The 18,156-nt window shown below is 42.9% G+C and overlaps 1 protein-coding gene across 1 annotated transcript in view; it reads right to left on the bottom strand.

Annotated features, from left to right (window-relative positions):
- PAPOLG (poly(A) polymerase gamma) overlaps positions 1-12,393 on the bottom strand; it is a gene marked incomplete at both ends in the record, with an annotated part of 31,044 nt that extends 18,651 nt beyond the window's left edge. Inside the window, 8 exons of the mRNA XM_081313646.1 lie at positions 1,205-1,294; positions 3,951-4,062; positions 5,178-5,231; positions 6,615-6,724; positions 6,878-6,959; positions 7,933-7,999; positions 8,187-8,342; positions 12,347-12,393. Coding sequence (XP_081169772.1) covers positions 1,205-1,294; positions 3,951-4,062; positions 5,178-5,231; positions 6,615-6,724; positions 6,878-6,959; positions 7,933-7,999; positions 8,187-8,342; positions 12,347-12,393 — 718 coding nt within the window. The remainder of the gene's footprint in view (positions 1-1,204; positions 1,295-3,950; positions 4,063-5,177; positions 5,232-6,614; positions 6,725-6,877; positions 6,960-7,932; positions 8,000-8,186; positions 8,343-12,346) is intronic.
- Positions 12,394-18,156: the final 5,763 nt, after the last annotated feature.

The following is an 18,156-nucleotide window of genomic DNA, read 5'->3' as shown; positions in this document are numbered from 1 at the left end:
ACTAATAGGAATGAGATATATAGAAAAGCAGTAAACATTTAGACTCTAAATAATATAATCGGAAGGATACATCTCTAGAACAAGCATACATTTAATTAACATGAGGTAGAGAACCTCTTCCTAAAATGTTTGGTAGACAGCAGTATGCTTAAACCATAGGCAGCCTCCTCTAGCATGTGCAAAGAAACACAGATATTGGTTTAAAAGGTCATGTGTTTCAATCCCTTGATTGAGCTGACATTTTGATTATAAAGATTCTCTAAAAAAGAACGAACTACTCCACTCTCGCTGGAAAACATCAATGTCTTTCAGTGTCCAGAAGCAAATCATTTTTTCCCCCTGTAGGCAAGGATAACTTCAGAAAATGCTAACAGTAGTCATGTCTGCTATTATATGTATGTTCCAATAACGCACCTTCATAACTGATAAGAATGAGAAAGGAACTGTGACTTCTTCAATATTTGGATTGAACTTTTTTGGCAATATGAATTAGGAATTACAGCAGAGTACAGGATATAATTTGTACATAATTTTTATAACAAAGTGAGTGCAAATCTAATTTCCAATGAGGAACAGCTCATCAGATGTTCTTGGTTATACTATTGAAGAAACTAGTTTCTTAATTCTCACAGGAACCTCAGTGCTACTTGCCAGGCCCAGAAGAGGCTTTTAGGTGACGTAGTAGTAAGACAACTGCAATATTCCTATTCTTGTTCTTACATAGGACAGAATTCTGGTAACAGAATAACAAGAGTTGAAGGAGAAGTTGGAGATCTTTTAGTTCAACCCCCTGCTTGAGCAGAAGGCCCTGTACCATTTCAGATAAGTAGTTGTCCAGTCTCTTTTGGATGGAGCACCCAGAACTTCTGAAAACAAGCTGTTCCACTGATTAATTGTTCTGTCACTTATACAATCTGGATAATGTCCACCTCAAATACCAATGCTTAATTATTTGCTATGGCTTAAAGTAGGTTTTGAGCATTTAACAGGAATGGCAAACACATATCCAGATGCTGCTTTGCAAACATTACACACATGTAAATTTGTTTCAGGATCCACTAAATTTGTAGTCCAACTGCCATTATGAAGATTTGCAGAAAACATTCATATATGACAAACTCACTTGGCTTAACCTAAAGAGTCATTTCGAGGACTATTAAGTTGTGCAGCTGATAGCGCAAAATTTGATGTATTAAGTACTTACGCTTAGCCCACAGTTTAATTGCTCTGAGTGTCAGCCTGAAGTTCTCCTTGTTTGGTACCAAATGAAGTATTTCATCAGTGACTCTGCAACCTGCCGACAAACATTAAAGTTTCAAGTTAAATAGACAAAGCACCAATAAGGGCAAGCAATGGTTTACAGCAGCACTCCTCAGCACCCTGCTATCCAGATTCACTACATCACACTGGCAAGAATTCCCAGCCATATCCAGTAAGTGGAATGTAATTTAACATATCTGAAACATTCCAGGTTGGACAAAGGTCTTTGTTTTGCTTAAGTCATCCTGAAAAAAATGACGAAAACTGGTCTTTATGTTATCCCACATAAAAAAGATTTTTTTTGGAAAAGATGATTTACTCATACCCAGAGCATTTTACCATATTTTTCCATATCCAAGGATTATTCTAAATGCTAGTTCCTGAAATCTAGCTACTATAACAATCATGCAACATCAATATGTTTTTTGCCATTGCCTGCTTTCTAGGACTAAGAGAGGGCAATGGCCCAAAATCACCCAGCTAGTTTTGTGCCTAAAGCAGAACCAGAACTCAATGTCCTGATTTCTAGCCTGATGCCAATCTGGCTCTCAATATTAATAAGGTAAAGGTAAAGGTTCCCCCGCACATGCGTGCTAGTCGTTTCCGACTCTAGGGGCCGGTGTTCATCTCCGTTTCAAAGCTGAAGAGCCAGCGCTTGTCCGAGGATGTCTCTGTGGTCATGTGGCCGGCATGACTAGACGCCAAAGGCGCACGGAACGCTGTTACCTTCCCACTGGAGTGGTCCCTATTTTTCTACTTTTATTTTTACGTGCTTTTGAACTGCTAGGTTGGCAGAAGCTGGGACAAATAACAGGCGCTCACTCTGCTACGCGGCACTCGGGATTCGACCTGCCAAACTGCCGACCTTCTGATCGACAAGCTCAGCGTCCTAACCCACTGAGCCACCGCGTCCCTACAATATTAATACTGTAGCTTAAATTTTTGTTTTTTCTTTCCAATTGGGGAAATGGATACAAACTCTCCAGATTTTCTAGGATTTATTCCTGAAGTAACTAGCCTTTTAACACATGAACATATTAAATGCATAGACAGCATATTAATTAATAAAGATTTTATACATCATATTTCTATCAGCAGATGGCCAAATTGTTTTAAGAACAGGAATATTAAAAGAGAAAACCCCAAATTCCCAATAAAGTTTTGATAAAAGCTCAATAAAATCCTAAGAATATTTAGCTTGCTAAACTGTAACCCCAAGTATATTATGGGATAAGGCAAAAGGCAAACAGGAGAGAGTTGCAAATATTATGGCTAAATATGAATGTTGAAAAGAGAAGTTTGCTGGAAAAGTTGTGGTAGGGAACATGTAGCATTAGTTAACTTATGTAACTTTGTTGAGTATTGTATTATGCATATGTGCAATGCTGAAATGTTAAAAATACAGGATTTACTTTAAAGGAACATGGAAAAAATATCTTGTGACCCTGTGACATATGCATGCTGTAACTTGTGGTAAATGCTGGTTAAACCTCACCAGAAGACATTTGAGAGGCTTTGAGACAGATGATCCTGTGTCATTTTCTTCAGCAGAATAAAGATTCTTTAAAATTTCCACCTACGTGTATTCAGTGGGTACACTGAGTGTGGGTACACTGAGCAATTGGCCCAGTGCAGGATTGGGACAACAATATTAAAAACCAATGCCTAGTTTTGTTTATGATTTTCTAATATTGGTGAAGATCTGGTAGAATTTGTCTTTGTGTTAATCTGGTCATATCGTGTCAACAATAACACTATGATCTTCCTAACTTATCCAATAGGATTTTAGAATATAGAATAATAGGATTGGGAGGGACATTGAAAGTCTTTTACTTCAACCTCCTGCTGGAGCAGGATATCCTATATCATTCTGACCAAATGGTTGTCCAATGTCTTTTTGAAAACCTCTAGGAATGGAGCATCCACAACTTCTGGAGGCAAGCCGTTCCACTGATTAATTGTTCTCACTGCAGGAGATTTCTCTTAATTCTAGGTTGGAGCTCTTTTTAATGTTTTCCACCCATTGCTTCTTGTCCTGCTCTCAGGTGCTTTGGAAAATAGGTCAACCCCCTCTTCTCTGTGACAGCGCCTCAGGTTTTGGAAGAACTTTTGTTGCAAAACTATTTTTTGCAAGAACTGAAGCATTTTTTTTGAATGCTGAAAAGTGTTACATGCTATTTACACCTGTGTATGAGAATTCAATCATGTTTTAAGCAAACTGAATTTCAGAAGTTGAAGATTCATGCAACCATGCGTACAGTAAGCTTTAAGAATTATAACAGAATAACAGAGTTGGAAGCGACCTTGGAGGCCTTCTAAATCCAACTTCCTGCTCAAGCAGGAAACCCTATACAGATAATAGTTGTCCAGTCTCTTCTTAAAAACTTCCAGTGTTGGAGCATTCACAGCTTCTGGAGCCAAGTCATTCCACTGATTAATTGTTCTAACTGTCAGGAAATTTCTCCTTAGTTCTAGGTTGCTTCTCTCAGTTTCCATCCATTGCTTATGAATGGAAATTAATGGATGGATCCATTCCATCGATTATCACACGATAATGCACACATTTGAACATCACCATCCAGCCACTTTTTCTGTTTTGAGAAGACAAGACAGTTATTCTTAGCCTGAATCCTCAAGCCAAGTTATAAAACTGCATGAAGATACCAGACTACGGAAAGCTTTTAAATTACCATTTAAACTCCGAATGCATCTGATATCAAGGCTTCTCAAATGTGCATCATCCCTAAGGTCCAGGCTATCTGAAAGGCTTGGCAGGGGTAGTCTTGCAAAGACAAGATCAATCTAAAATGTAAGAAATGAAAATGGTATCTCAGCAGTAACTCTAACAATGTGCTACCAAGTAGCAGACATTCTGGTTTGATCTATGTATCCTGCTCAGAAGGTAGAAGAAACATCTCACAAAATTCAATACACATAGCCTGTGTAATACTGTACTGAATCAATCTTGCAATTCATACACAACTCTTCTGGAACTGTAAAAAAAAAGCTGCATAATGTCAGCCACCATGACAAACTGCTGCATGCTCATTACACTTAGTATAGTCAGACTTCATTTTTGCAGGACCTACTTCTATATTCCCCATATCCTCAAGATTTATTAGCTGAACCCAAGGCTGTGTGAATTAGTAAATATCTTCTCTATTTCAGTATTTTCATTAGTAAGGTGTTTAAAAGTTTGCTTCTCAGTCTGCTAACATGACATATGATCTTGTATATATCTTCCTTTAATTTACATATATGTTACAGTATACAAGTGTCTTTTAATAAATGTGTTTAATAAATGCAAATCACTTTTTTATATATTGACACAGAAATGCCTTATTTCCAATTTCCAATGAGAGCTATTTTTCATTTGCTTGCCACTTTATTGTATTATTAGTATTGTTTATTTTCCAATGCTTTTCTTTTTGATTACTCACCAGGAAAGATAAACGTTAGCTGAATTTTTTTTATGCTAGCAATTATGTCACTATGAAGACCAATGGAAACCTAGTCCAAATTTGCTCCCAGGCGTATCTGGCAAAATTCTGTTACTTCAGTGCACAAGCTAAGTGCCAAACCATTCCTAATTTCAGCTGTTTATTACATCTCTTCATTCACACTTGGAGAAAATATATATAGGCACCTGTCTACTTATCCAAACATCACTTTAAGAACAAGTTCCGCTCTTAAAAAGGACAACCGGTATCATCAAATTCAAATTTCAAGCAGAAGCTGTCTACAGTACATAATAGGCAGTGGTGGGATTCAAATATGTGAACAACCAGTTCTCTGTGTGGATGCCCCTTCCAGAAGTCCATTCTGGGCCTGGGCAACCAAAAATTAGCTACTGGTTCTGCTGAAGTGGTGGGAACTGGCTGAATCCCACCACTGATAAGGACAAAAACTATATTTACCTCAATACCATCAAATTCAAACTTTATTACTGGTACATATGCATCTTCTACTGCCTGTAGGAGGGAATGAAAAACATATTCTTGAAGTAGTTTTGAATTATTTCACTACTTCCAGAATGAAGATATGCAACGCAATCACAATGTAACTTTTCCTAAAGTAAAATAGAGGGCTCAGACATCTCAGTGTCCCCAAAGACATAACCTTTAAATAACTCAATAAAAAGGAGAATCTATCACATACTTTTAAAATAGCAAGTTTGTTTTTACTAAAACAAAATTTAAGTTATACCAGTACCCCATATCAGGGTTCAGATTATAAAAGTTTATAATAATCCTAGGTTCTACATCCCAGACAAGGTGTAAGAAAGCCTAATTCTAACAATTAACAGAATAATAGAATAAGAGTTGGAAGGGACCTTGGAGGTCTTCTAGTCCAACACTCTGCTCAAGCAGGAAACCCAACATCATTTCAGACAAATGGTTGTCCAATCTCTTCTTAAAAACTTCTAGTGTTGGTGCACCCATAACCTCTGGAGGCAAGTGGTTCCACTGATTAATTGTTCTCACTGTCAGGAAATTTCTCCTTAGTTCTAGGTTGCTTCTTGTCCTGCCTTCAGGTGCTTTGGAGAATATGTTTTCCCCCCTCTTCTTTGTGGCAGCCCTCAAATATTGGAACACTGCTATCAGGTCACCCCTTATTAATTAACTACCCTTATTATTAACTACTCTTGAATGGCCCAGTATCTCTGGATCTTCAAAAAAAATAATCCTGACAAATTCATCTTCAAAAAAAACTTAACTGACAAATATAGGCAGCCTTTCTGTAAAATAGCTTAGATAAAGCAATATTTTTCCTTCTCTTACTCATACATCAGGGCTTCTGCACTTGGGATCTTCCCAAAGCTAAGGAAACAAGAGGGGATAAGAAATAAAGCTTTCATATTGTGGCAGACCTCCTGTGTGCATCCCATAATTCAAAGTTGTAATTGTTGATGCAATAGAAAGAAAATGAATAAATAGGAAATAAACATACTAATGACTTATTTTAAATTGACTGTCTGCCTTTGCTGCCTTCATTATATGTCCCTCCAAGACCCAGAAGAGCTCCCAGATCTAAATGTTTTCCCAGAGGGGGGGGGACATTTAGAGCGGTGTTTTTAAAATGTACAACTTTAAGATAAGTGGACTTCAAACTCCCAGAATTTTCCAGCTAGCAGGGAAGAAAGTTGAGAAATATTAATTTGGGGCATAAACCTGAACGAATCTAAACTTCAATTAATACAAAATAAAACATGTTTACCAATTTTGTATCACTTCAGTGCAGCCTTTCTGAACCTCTCAAGGCTTGTTAATAAACCATTTTCACACAGTGCTGCCCAACCATCAAGTGAATGACATGCACAACCGAGATGGTTAAAGAAAGACAAAGGGACTTACTCTCAGATTTCTGATGCCATTTTGGATTTTTAACTTTTCAAAAAATGACTGGAAGAAGTCTGATCTTTCTATGTGTCTAGGGGCTACACAAAGCGCATCTATGTCAGCACCTACCGAAAAACAGTCATAACAATTAGTTGATCAAGATGAATATGTTCACAGTTCAAGACTGTTTATAACAGCCTTTCCCAATCAGATAGTCTATCCATGCCAGCTGCAAATTAAGTAAACAGCTGCAGTCCAATGTATCTGGTAGATCTTACCTTTGGTGTGGACTCCAAGACGATAGGAACCAAAAGTGAATATTTTGCCACCAGCTCTGGATGAGATTGAAGATGGCAAGTTCTACAGGAAAGTAGGAAGAAGTTTTACTTTGAAAAAATAAGTGATTCCAATAATGTATACAATTATATTTAACATGTGCACACACAGAGGTACAACAGTGTTTCCACTCTCTTCAATTTTTTAACAATTTTTTAACATTTTCATCAATCCTCCTATTCCAGAAGTATTTCAATTATAGTCATTATTCCCATGTTTTGCCGTCAGTGGTAAGATGGCAATAGTCTTAACTAAAGCTGTTTCCTCTTCCCAGAACTTTCTTATGCAACTAGTATTTTTTAAATTTGCTTAATCTTTTTCCTTCTTTTCCCCACTTATAGCATATCTACTTAACTGTAAACCAATTTATCAACTGCTATGAACCACTCTGAGTGCATTTATGGAAATTATACAACAGACTGGCATATTCTGGCATTATGCTTAGCTATAATGTACTGTAGTTTGCTCAGTTTTATGTTTTGTAATTTCAGCCAGTGAAATTTTCAAGCCATAACTTATGATTTAATGCATTCTGTGTGCCAAGTCAATTGTAGCTTATTCACCAATCTTTGAGCAAACACTCGCTAACTAAAAAAACTCAAGTAAGTTGACATCTTGTCCTCAGCCTTGCCTGCCTCCACCTTGGAAAGGAAATTTTGCAAAGAGAGCTTTTGTTAAAGTTTGACTCTATCAATGATTTAACAACTATGATAGGTCATGAGCTTTCCAGAGCAATCAAGTATCATTTGCTGCAAGTCTTGTGGCTTCAAAGATTATCCCAATTGCCACCAAAATAGGGCTGGCAGGAAGGAAGGGAAAGTGGGAGATGAAGAGCTCCATGGAGGGAACAATTAGTCTTCTGATATATGGCAGGGTACCTATAGCTTGACAGCAAACGTCTCTCATATAACAGCTAAATCTCTATTACTCCCAACAGAATTCTAGCTGAAAACAAGATAAATAGTCTGGAGGAGTCAAGCTTTGACAGGCCTCTTACCTTACTTTCAGCAACTTCTGCAATCCAGTCTTTAACCAAGTTATTTAGTTTGTCAAGAACAGCTAACCTGCAGTGATGAAATATTTAACATAAACAAAACATTTAAAAGTAGTGCTAAAAATTGGTGCCAAGGGGTTTATCCTATTGTAATTCCACCAAGAGAAACTCACTATTAGGACTTTGGTAATTTATTTATTATTTTATTAGAAAATGTTCACTTAAGACCATTAGTTACTACATGTACTCCCTTTTACCTGCAATTCAGCTCTTCTTCCTCTTCAAATACACCAAAAGGCTTCAGGGCTTCAATCAATTTCTGTGAATAGATATAATCTATTTCCCTTGGTGGTGCCAAACTAATGGGAGAAGTAATTCCGTAGTGCCTTTCCAGCTGGTTCTCCAAAAACTTTCTGTACAGAAAATTTACATAAATCAAGACTAAGGAGTTTATTTTTCTCCATCACAACCAACTCCTTTCTTCACATCCCCATTGCATATGAAGTAATTTATCTTATTTAAAGTCCAGAATTTGCAGGAAAAAAAGCTATTATAGGAAATGGTCTCATATCTGAAGTGAAATTCTACAGTTCAAGCAAAGGCAAGTTTCCATAATATTAAAAACTAAGGTTTCTACTAATATCAATTCAATTTTCAAGATAGCTTGCATCTTAAGGCAAAAAAAGGATAGGTTTTTACACAGAAAGCAGCATCGCTTTGCTGTTAGTTGAAATTTTAGAAATGTATATCTTCTTAACAGTTTTCCTAGTATTACAGACTTTAGTGCGTAGATACACAGTTAAAGATCAGTCTATCCTGGCTTGATTATTGCAGTACATTTATTTGTAAGTCCACTTTTGCATGCCTTTTACAAATATAAAATGATTTGTAAGTTTTGCATTGTGTTCACTAATAAGGATCCCACCCATTTTTTCATTGTATTATAAATATAAATTAAACTAATAACTTTCAATGTAGTTTTTAAAATATTTTGATATGTTTGACTCAGAATCAAATAATTATAGAAAATACAACATCTAAGAATGACTGAAGTGCTAAGTAGATAGTTGCCCCTCCTAGAGTTTGGCACATTACTGTATGAAACAGATCACTGCAAATACAGGAATGTCTGAAGCAGACCCTCATCCCCATAACCAACTTCTTTCTATTTTACTGTACAATATTTTCACATATTCATTCATAAGTAACAGTCATGCTTATAGAGGGAACATTAGCATTACTTTCCAACATCATTATCTACTGATAATCTCCATTTCAAAATTCTAGTTAGTTGCTTTTTTGTCTTTTATTTAAGCATCCTAAATCATATTCCTGTGTGATTAGGACAGGAGTGGGCAACTTTTGAATGTTGTGGTATCCATATGGTTCTTCACCAGCCAAGAGCCTACAGTGAATGGAATTATGATGAAATACGGTATGCAGAATTTTCTAAGGGCTCTTGGTGTGTGTGTGTGTGTGTGTGTGTGTGTGTGTGTGTGTGTGTGTTATATTTGAGACATTGGATTTTAAAATTAAGCAGCAGCAATGAACAGATTTCTTCCTCACTACAATCCTGAACTGTATCAAACAAGGTGAAACAGACACACTCAATTCATTTCCCAAACCAAGAAATTCCCAGAATAGAGTTCATAATCCCTTCAAACCATCAGGAATTTCTTATTTTCTTTTTAGCTATTTTAAAATTTCAGCAGCACAATTTCGTTCTTCCAACTGTTCATCTGTCAAACATCACTCTGAAATTTTTGCTGTAAATCACACTGATCAACCAATAGTTTACTCCACCTTTTATCTATTGTTAATCTCAAATAATCAGAGAGCAGAAATGCTTTCATATAGGGAAGGGAAATTGTTTGCCTAACTTAATACTATTGATTGTGGCAGTAGGTTTCAGGGACACAAATCTGTCGCATTATCTGATCCCTAATCCCTTTTGACTAGTGGATAGAGAGAAGACCCAGGCTCTTCTATGTGGAAAGCAAATGCTCTACAACCAAGCAATCTCTTCTCCAGCAGTGAAACTGAGCACAACAAAGATTTGGGCAGCAACAAGATATACCAGAAGGCACTTTCAAAAGAAGTCCCACCCTTCCTTTCCAAAAAATGACCAAGATGGCCTATGACCTATCTGGATTATTATGGAAGGCAAAGCAATTATTGACTCAGGAACTCACCCCTGCTTACATATAAATATTAAATTAAAATAAATAAAATAAATAATTTTGGAAAGGAATTCCATAATCTCTCTCCCTTCCAGTGTCAATGTCTTCCCCTTGTTCATGAATAATTTCTTGGCCTAGCCATGTATCTATATTAACCTTCCTGACATCCTCCAGATGCTCAATCCCCCAAAATTCTCAGCAATGGCCACACCTCCTGAGGAATTCTATTAGCTAGATTCCATACATCTGGAGAGTGCTCAGATTGAGGAAGACTGTCCTACATTATAGACACATTCCCTGATAAGACCAGGGGTCTTCAAATTCGGCCCTTTTATGACTCATGGATTTCAACTCCCAGAATTCTTCAGCCAGGCATGCTGGCTGAAGAATTCTGGGAGTTGAAGTCCATGAGTCATAAAAGGGCCGAGTTTGAAGACCCCTGGATAAGACCATTGAATTGAGGTTTGGGTTCATGAGAAAGAACTTAAGTCAGAATGCAACAATAATGTTAATGACCAGGAGAAATAAGAGGAAAACAAGATTGTATCTTTTCTCCCTTGATATTGTGCACCTGATTGCTATCAACTATCTAATAGTTAAACATCTGTGGGGGTAAAGGGATCTATATTGTATGTAAGGAGAGCTTAAAACCAACCCGTCTAGGATTAAATCATGAGGAAACCAACTAGGTTGGAAAACGTATTATAAAACCAGAGACCAAAAAACATCTACAGGGGAGGTCATTGGTTACAAGGTTGGAATTGCAGCCACAGGTCTCAGTAATCTAAACCCAACCTAAATAAATGGGACTCAATTTCAAGTAAAACATCTGAGGTCGCACAGTAAAGAACAAGGTGGCAAAAGGAGTGGACTATGCCCAAAAGAATTCTTGTTTCATCCTTCACCAGAGATGGTTTTCCCCCTCCAAAATCTACAGCACATTACTTAACTACAAAAGGGTAAACAAGTCAACACATTCACTGACTTTGGCCATGTACCTAATCATGTTGAGTCCTCTGACGGATACTACCTTATTTTTAGTTGCTAATCTAGCAAGTAAAACACTCATCCTAGAACAGAACAGGAAGCTATCTCAACTTTCCTCTTCACCTTTTATTGTTAACACTGTCCTTCAGGAAATCTAATGCTTGACCAGGGTTACCTTGCTACCAGAGAAGCAAGCAAACAGCCCCAGAGGGGATAAGTGACAATAATGAATTACGATGGATCATAATGTTCCATAGTAAACAGGGCCACTCTCTATACCCAGGAGCCTAACTACATACCCCAAATTAAATGTAGAATAACCAAGAAAGGGGACAATGCATTCACCTGCCTTATATTGGGAACCTCTGAAAAAATGGCCTTTCAAAAATGTAATAACTTGGCAGAAATGATTCAATGTATGTACCACTTTAGGGCCGACTATCTCATTCTCTGCAGGTGTAGAATAAGTATGCTCATCAACAGCTGGGGAGGGGGAGCAGTGACACAAGCTAACTACAGGGCATCCTGGAGTAACAGGAAAGGGTAGATATACTGAGACTTCCTAGCTCCATTTCTAAAAAAAACTGCAGAAATTGGGCAACCTAGTTCTCTGTTTAAAAAAAAGGCATAACAGTTTTCAGTACCTTGAAACTTTTACTTACTATACTTCGCCATAATTTTAATGGACTAACATCTACTGCATCAGACATAAGAATTAGCTTGAGGGTGTAAGTGTGGATGCTTGCTTTCAGACACAAAGTACGGGGAGGGGGGAGGAGAAGATAAACCACAGGGATCTCAAAAGAAAACGAAATGCAAGATACTTTTTCTTCGGTCTCTCTTCGGTATATTTCTGCGCGTGTGTATGAGTCCTTGCCAACTGATACTAAAGCCATTCAAAGTACGCCAACCTCCCCAAATTTCCACGCGCATTGGGGATGATGGGGCTGCCGTGCAATACATTTGGAGTACAACACTTTTTCACTGCCTTATCCCCCAAGAAACATGCCTCGGGTTTTTACGGTTTTGCTTCTAGCGGTCGCATTTATCCAAAGAGCTCTAGAGTGAGTTAGGTTTCCATAAAGCCAATGGAAATTCTGAGCTGAGCGTGGGAAGGGGAGAAAGCGTCAGCAGCGACCGCAGCGGGTCACACGCGTCCACCTCGCTTTCCTCAAGCGAAGAAGAGCCCAGCGCCTCCCAGGCTGCCCTTTCGTGAGGTGACGTGGTAAGTCTCCGCCCCCCCCCCTTACCCGCACGTCTCCTTCATGCCCACCGCCAGCATGAGCTCTGCATGCATTGACCGCCTTCAACGCACGCAACACCTGCATTCAACCACCGCCTCCTCTCTCGGTCTCCTATATAGGGAGGGAGGAGCACTCGCCACGATACAGAAGCAACAGCGCCCTCCGCTGGTGAGGCCTGGTATAACAGCGGTCCACTTGCAGACTTCCGTTGTCTTCTCGGCTCTTTTCCTCTTCTTGTGGGTCAGCTACTGATTCGTAAATCTATGACGAAGGTTTTGGGAGATAATGTTTCGCAAAACTAACAACCATCGTCCCTCAACCTGAATCTCGTCGTTTAGACAAACCAGTCTTCTTTTTCCGTTCTAGTGTCCATGCTGGTGGAGAGTTGGGCCCAACACAACTGCAGAAATTTCAAGGAACAAGACGTGTAAACTCTGCATGGTATCCATTCTTGCCATCCTATTGCCTGAGCTGAAGCATTGGAAGTCCTGAATTGTTTCCTGGGGGTGCTTAGGATCTGGCAGGGATGAAATAAGCTCCGGCTAAGCCCTGCCAAAGCTGAATATTGGTTGTCCTTGTTAGGATAGCATTCCTCCCACAAGGTTTTGCCATTTCTCAGTTGATGAGAAACTCCTCTAAGGAAAGTCATGGCTTTGGGGACATGGCAGTGTTGCTCAGCTTCAGCTGCTATGCCAGTTATGATTCTACCTTGACCAGGATGCTTCAGTGATGGCAACTCATGCCCTGATCACCGCACAATTAGACTGCTTGAATGTGCTCTACATTCAAGCAGCCTTTGAGGATGACTGAGAAGGCACAGCCGGTTCAAGCGGCAGCAGCAATGTTCGTCAAAGGGCGACTGTTAGAGCCGAATTTCATCCATCCTACACTTCATGTGTCTGCTGCTGGCAGGCTTCTGGACCCAATTCAAAGTATGAGCTATCATCTGAAAGTGGCTTCACCCAGTTTTATCGGGCAATTCCCTACCAAGATAGAATCTGTCTGGCCAGCATGAACACCTAAAGGTTGACCTCCACATTCTGCCAGGCTTATGAGGTGGGGTGGGGGGCAGCTGAGAGGCCTTCTTGGGATGGCCTCTATTCATTGGAACCTCCAAAGTGAGGATGTTGCCTTGTATTTAAGCAAGTTAAAAGCGCTAAAGTTAAAACCAGCTACCATTTGGCCTCTTCCCTATTTCATTCCCAATTGTTTGGACCTTATATTTTGCTTTTCTCTTTGTATATCAGTTGTGTTGTTTGCCTTCCAATGTCCTAATCCAGTTTATCAATATGGCAAACAAATATGTTTATTGTTTTTCTGCCAATTCCAAACTGGCCATTTTGGTACTGAGGCACATTTTGTGGTGGTGATATGTGGCAGACTGCCAGAGTCATGCCCCTGTCTGGTCATCTGTGGTTTGTGGGGGCTCATAAGGAGATCCCACATAACCCATGTGTTGGTGAATATGGGAGGCAGGCAGATGTGCACCTGGGAGACCTGCCAATACCTTGCCCAGTGTGTACTTGAGAATAAAAGTACTTCTAGCAAACTCAGTGTTGTCCAGAGTTAGTATGAAGGGTGCCCACAACCATATTGGAACTTGGGAGGGTGATTGGGACAGCACTGGCTGTTGCAGGAGTTCTCCTAATTCATTCTGGTTGCTTAACAGGTTGTATTTGCAGCAAGGGAAACGGCGGGGGAGGGGTGTTTTCGGAGGGAGGGAGTGGAGCCAGTGAAGCCAACCACTGCTATGGAAGTAGCTAACCTGCATCTCTGGTCAGTTGAGAATTTTAGGGTAAGAGGTAGAAAATGCAAGTGGCAGAACAAGGCTCGAGTTCCTACCAAGCAGTAGCCCCTTTATCCACCCAGAAGAATGAGCAGAGGTGGAGCCAGTCAACTTGTAAAGTTGTCAGCTTGTTTTTCCAAAATAACTTGGAACACTGTATTATCATGGGGACACACAAGGGTGGGGTGAGGTGCCAATGTCAGATTAGCAGTTTGTTGGCATATGAAAGGGCCTTACCAAGAGTATCTCAGAGTGTGATAAAAAAGTCAATATGGCAGATGCAAATATCTAAGTGAACCAGTTGGAGCTTTGATTGAACTATGGTGGCTGCCATCTTTACTTTCTTGATCATACCTTACACACGCCCTGATCCTTTCTATGTGTGCACAATGTCTGTGTTGTGACTCAGGGCCAGCCTGTGGGTCCGACAGCCGGGTCCGATGTATCGGAGGACTCAGATGTGGGGGAGGAGGGAAACGAACCGGCTGATGATGATTTGGAGGCTTTGCAGAGTCCTCAGCCGGGGACCTCTTCTCAGCTGTGTGAGCCCGAGAGTGCGGAGGATGATGACCCACAGCTGGCCCTGTTCAAGGACGCCCGACGCAGGAGGCAGACGAGCAGGGACAAACAAAGAAAGACTATGGGACTCCTCGGGAGGAGGCACAGGGAGACCACGCCCTGAGCTCTCTATAAAAGAAGTGTTTGGGGAGGGGCTGGTTGCTGAAAGCAACTTTTCCGCTTGAGAAGACAAGCTCTTGTGTTTTTGTTAACTGCGTAATTAAATCTTGGCAGAAGCCTTTTAGCCTTGGACGCTTTCCAGACTCTTCTTTTAATTAGGGGTTGCGAGAAGAGGGCTGGTTCAGAACAGTTTGCTTTCAGCCACCCACCCCTTAATACTACGATGGAGCAGCTTCTTGCCGAGAATGCCCAGCTCAACCAGCAACTCACCTTGCTGGCCACTCAGGTGGCACAACTGCAGGCTCAGGTACATGCTGCCCCCCCACCCAGGAGGAAATGTCAGATAGCTATGCCGGATAAATTTGCTGGTAAACCAGAACTGTTTCCTGCCTTCCTGGGACAATGCCAGCTTTATATCAGCGTGAGAGCAGCTGATTTCCCCACTGACCGAGATAAGGTGGGATTCGTGTTGAGCCTTCTGTCGGGAGATGCAGCTCGTTGGGGCACGCCTCTGTTGGCACAGCCTAGCCCTTTGTTGGATAACTTTGGGGGGTTTTGTGACCATATGTGCCTCATGTACGAGGACCCGATTAAGGCGCAGACCGCCACCCGACGTCTGAAAGCTTTGAGGCAGGGTCAGCGCCCCCTACAGGCCTATATCAGCGATTTCCGGCTGCTTAGCCAGGATTCCGCCTGGAATGAGGCTGCGCTCGTGGATGCCTTTCAGGATGGCTTGTCAGAGGAGATGTTGGATGAGCTGGCCCGCGTGGACATTCCCTCAGACCTGAATGGGCTGATCCATCTTTGTCTGCGGATCGATGCCCGGCTGCAGCAGCGTAAGAGTCGCCGTGCCACCCCACAGACCCCTGCCGCCCCTGTTGTGCGTGAGCCCCCAGTCCAGAGGGAGGAGCCAATGGAGCTGGGTGCCGCCAGGTCCCGTCTATCGGTGACGGAAATGGACAGACGACGATCGGAGGGGTTGTGTTTTTACTGTGGGGACCCTGGACATTTGGCTGCTTCTTGCCCGAAGAAGCGTCAGCGGGCGTCAGTGACCAAGCCTGCCCCGAGAAAGTCCCCTGCTTTGCTATCGGGAAACGGCCCGAGCCCGATCTAGACGGTGTGAAAGATCGGGCGACCCACAACGATCACGCCGAGCGACGCCGTTCCGACGGTGCCTGTGAACCTCCACGGCATTTGATTTTGGAGGCACGACTGATCCTTCCTGGCAAGCCAGAGGGGATTCCGGTCCATGCCTTAATTGACTCTGGGGCTACCACTAACTTTATGGATTCGGCCTTTGTGGCCAAATGGGCTGTTCCCCAGTGTCCGGTGGATCCGCCCATGCTTGTGGAGACCATCGATGGTCGAGTGCTCCTGTCCGGGCCTATCACGGCCGCCACGCAACCCGTGTGTATGGCCATCAGTACCCATGTGGAGGCCATTCAGTTTTACGTCACTTCGGATCTGCACTTCCCCGTGGTCTTGGGACTGGCGTGGCTCCGGGCGCATGATCCACAGATCTATTGGTCTCAGAACTTGGTCACCTTCCCAAGTTTGCAGTGCGTGGACCACACCCGCCATATCTGTGCCGGCCAGGTGGAGGGTTCCCCAGGGGTTTCCTTGCCTCCCGAACTGTCCGACTTTGCTGACGTGTTCAGTGAGTCAGAGGCGGACCAATTACCCCCGCACAGGCCCTACGACTGCTCCATTGACCTAGTCCCTGATGCGCCTCTCCCAGTGGGGCGTTTGTACTCCATGTCGGAGCCCGAGTTGGCTGCATTGCGGGACTTCCTGACAAAGAACTTGGCTCGTGGATTCATCCGGCCCTCGTCCTCGCCAGTGTCTGCGCCCGTGCTCTTCGTCAAAAAGAAGTCGGGCGAGTTACGACTTTGCTGTGACTACCGGAAACTCAATGCCATCACGGTGCGTAACCGCTACCCGCTGCCCCTCATCCCCGAGCTCTTGGACCGACTCCGGGAGGCTAAGATCTTCACGAAACTGGACCTGCGTGGAGCTTACAACCTCGTCAGGGTTCGGCCGGGTGATGAGTGGAAGACGGCGTTTGGTACTCGCTATGGACATTTCGAGTACACGGTGATGCCGTTTGGCCTGACCAACGCCCCCGCTGTGTTTCAGCATTTTATGAACGACATCTTTCGGGATCTGTTGGACCAGTTTGTTGTGATTTACCTGGATGACATCCTGATTTACTCCCCGTCGCGTGAAGCGCATCATCAGCATCTCCGTCAGGTTCTGCAGCGCCTCCGGAAACATCGGCTGTTTGCCAAGTTGGAGAAGTGCCAGTTCTACCAGGTGACCATTGATTTCTTGGGCCACCGCATTTCTCCTGAGGGCATCGCCATGGAACCGAGTAAAGTTGAGTCGTTGCAGAGTTGGCAACCCCCGCGTCGCGTGAAGGATGTTCAGCGACTTCTTGGATTTGCCAACTACTATCGGACATTCATCCCTGGCTTTGCTGCCTTGACAGCCCCCCTCACCCGGCTCCTGCAGAAGAAGACTCGGTTCCAGTGGAACGCCCCCGAACAACAGGCGTTCCAAGCTTTGAAGGACGCCTTCATGAAGGAGCCCATCTTGAAGCATCCTGACCCGCAACGGCCGTTTGTCGTGGAGGCGGACGCCTCCGACATTGCCATTGGGGCCGTGTTACTCCAGGCAGCGACGCCCAACGGTACCCTTTTCCCTTGCGCGTATCACTCTCGGAAATTGAACCCCTCGGAGCGCAACTATACCATCTGGGAGAAGGAGCTGCTGGCCATCAAGGCGGCGTTCGAGGCTTGGAGGCATCATCTGGAGGGGGCGCGGCATCAGATCGAGGTCCGGACGGACCACAAGAATCTGGAAAGCCTGCAGACCGCTCGGAATTTGAACCAACGCCAGATCCGGTGGTCCCTCTTCTTTGCGAGGTTTGACTTCCGGGTGCGGTACATACCAAGCGGGCACAACCAGAGAGCGGATGCTCTGTCCAGGAAGCCCGAGTACACCCGAGTGGAAGACAAGCTTCCGCCCAGGACAGTGATCCCCGTCGAGTCTTTTGCTGCGGTGCGGGAGCCGGTGGATATACGGGCTCGGATCCGGGAGGCGCAGCAGCAGGAGGCGTGGGTGGCCCAGCGGAAGGAAGAGGTGGGGCCAGATTCGCCTTGGTCGGTCACGGATGGGCTCCTGTATTATCGTGACCGGCTCTATGTTCCAGGAGGGCCACTCAGGGGACTCGTCCTCAGCCAATGTCATGATAACCCGGCTGCGGGGCATTTTGGCCTGTTCAAGACTCTGAACCTGGTCTCCCGTACTTTCTGGTGGCCCCGAGTCCGACACGATGTCCAGTCTTATGTCA

Source organism: Vipera berus (assembly GCF_964194415.1).
Source record: "Vipera berus genome assembly, chromosome: 1".
Taxonomy (NCBI): domain Eukaryota; kingdom Metazoa; phylum Chordata; class Lepidosauria; order Squamata; family Viperidae; genus Vipera; species Vipera berus.
Note: the sequence above shows the minus strand (reverse complement) of the source record. Positions and strands in the feature narration are given on the sequence as shown.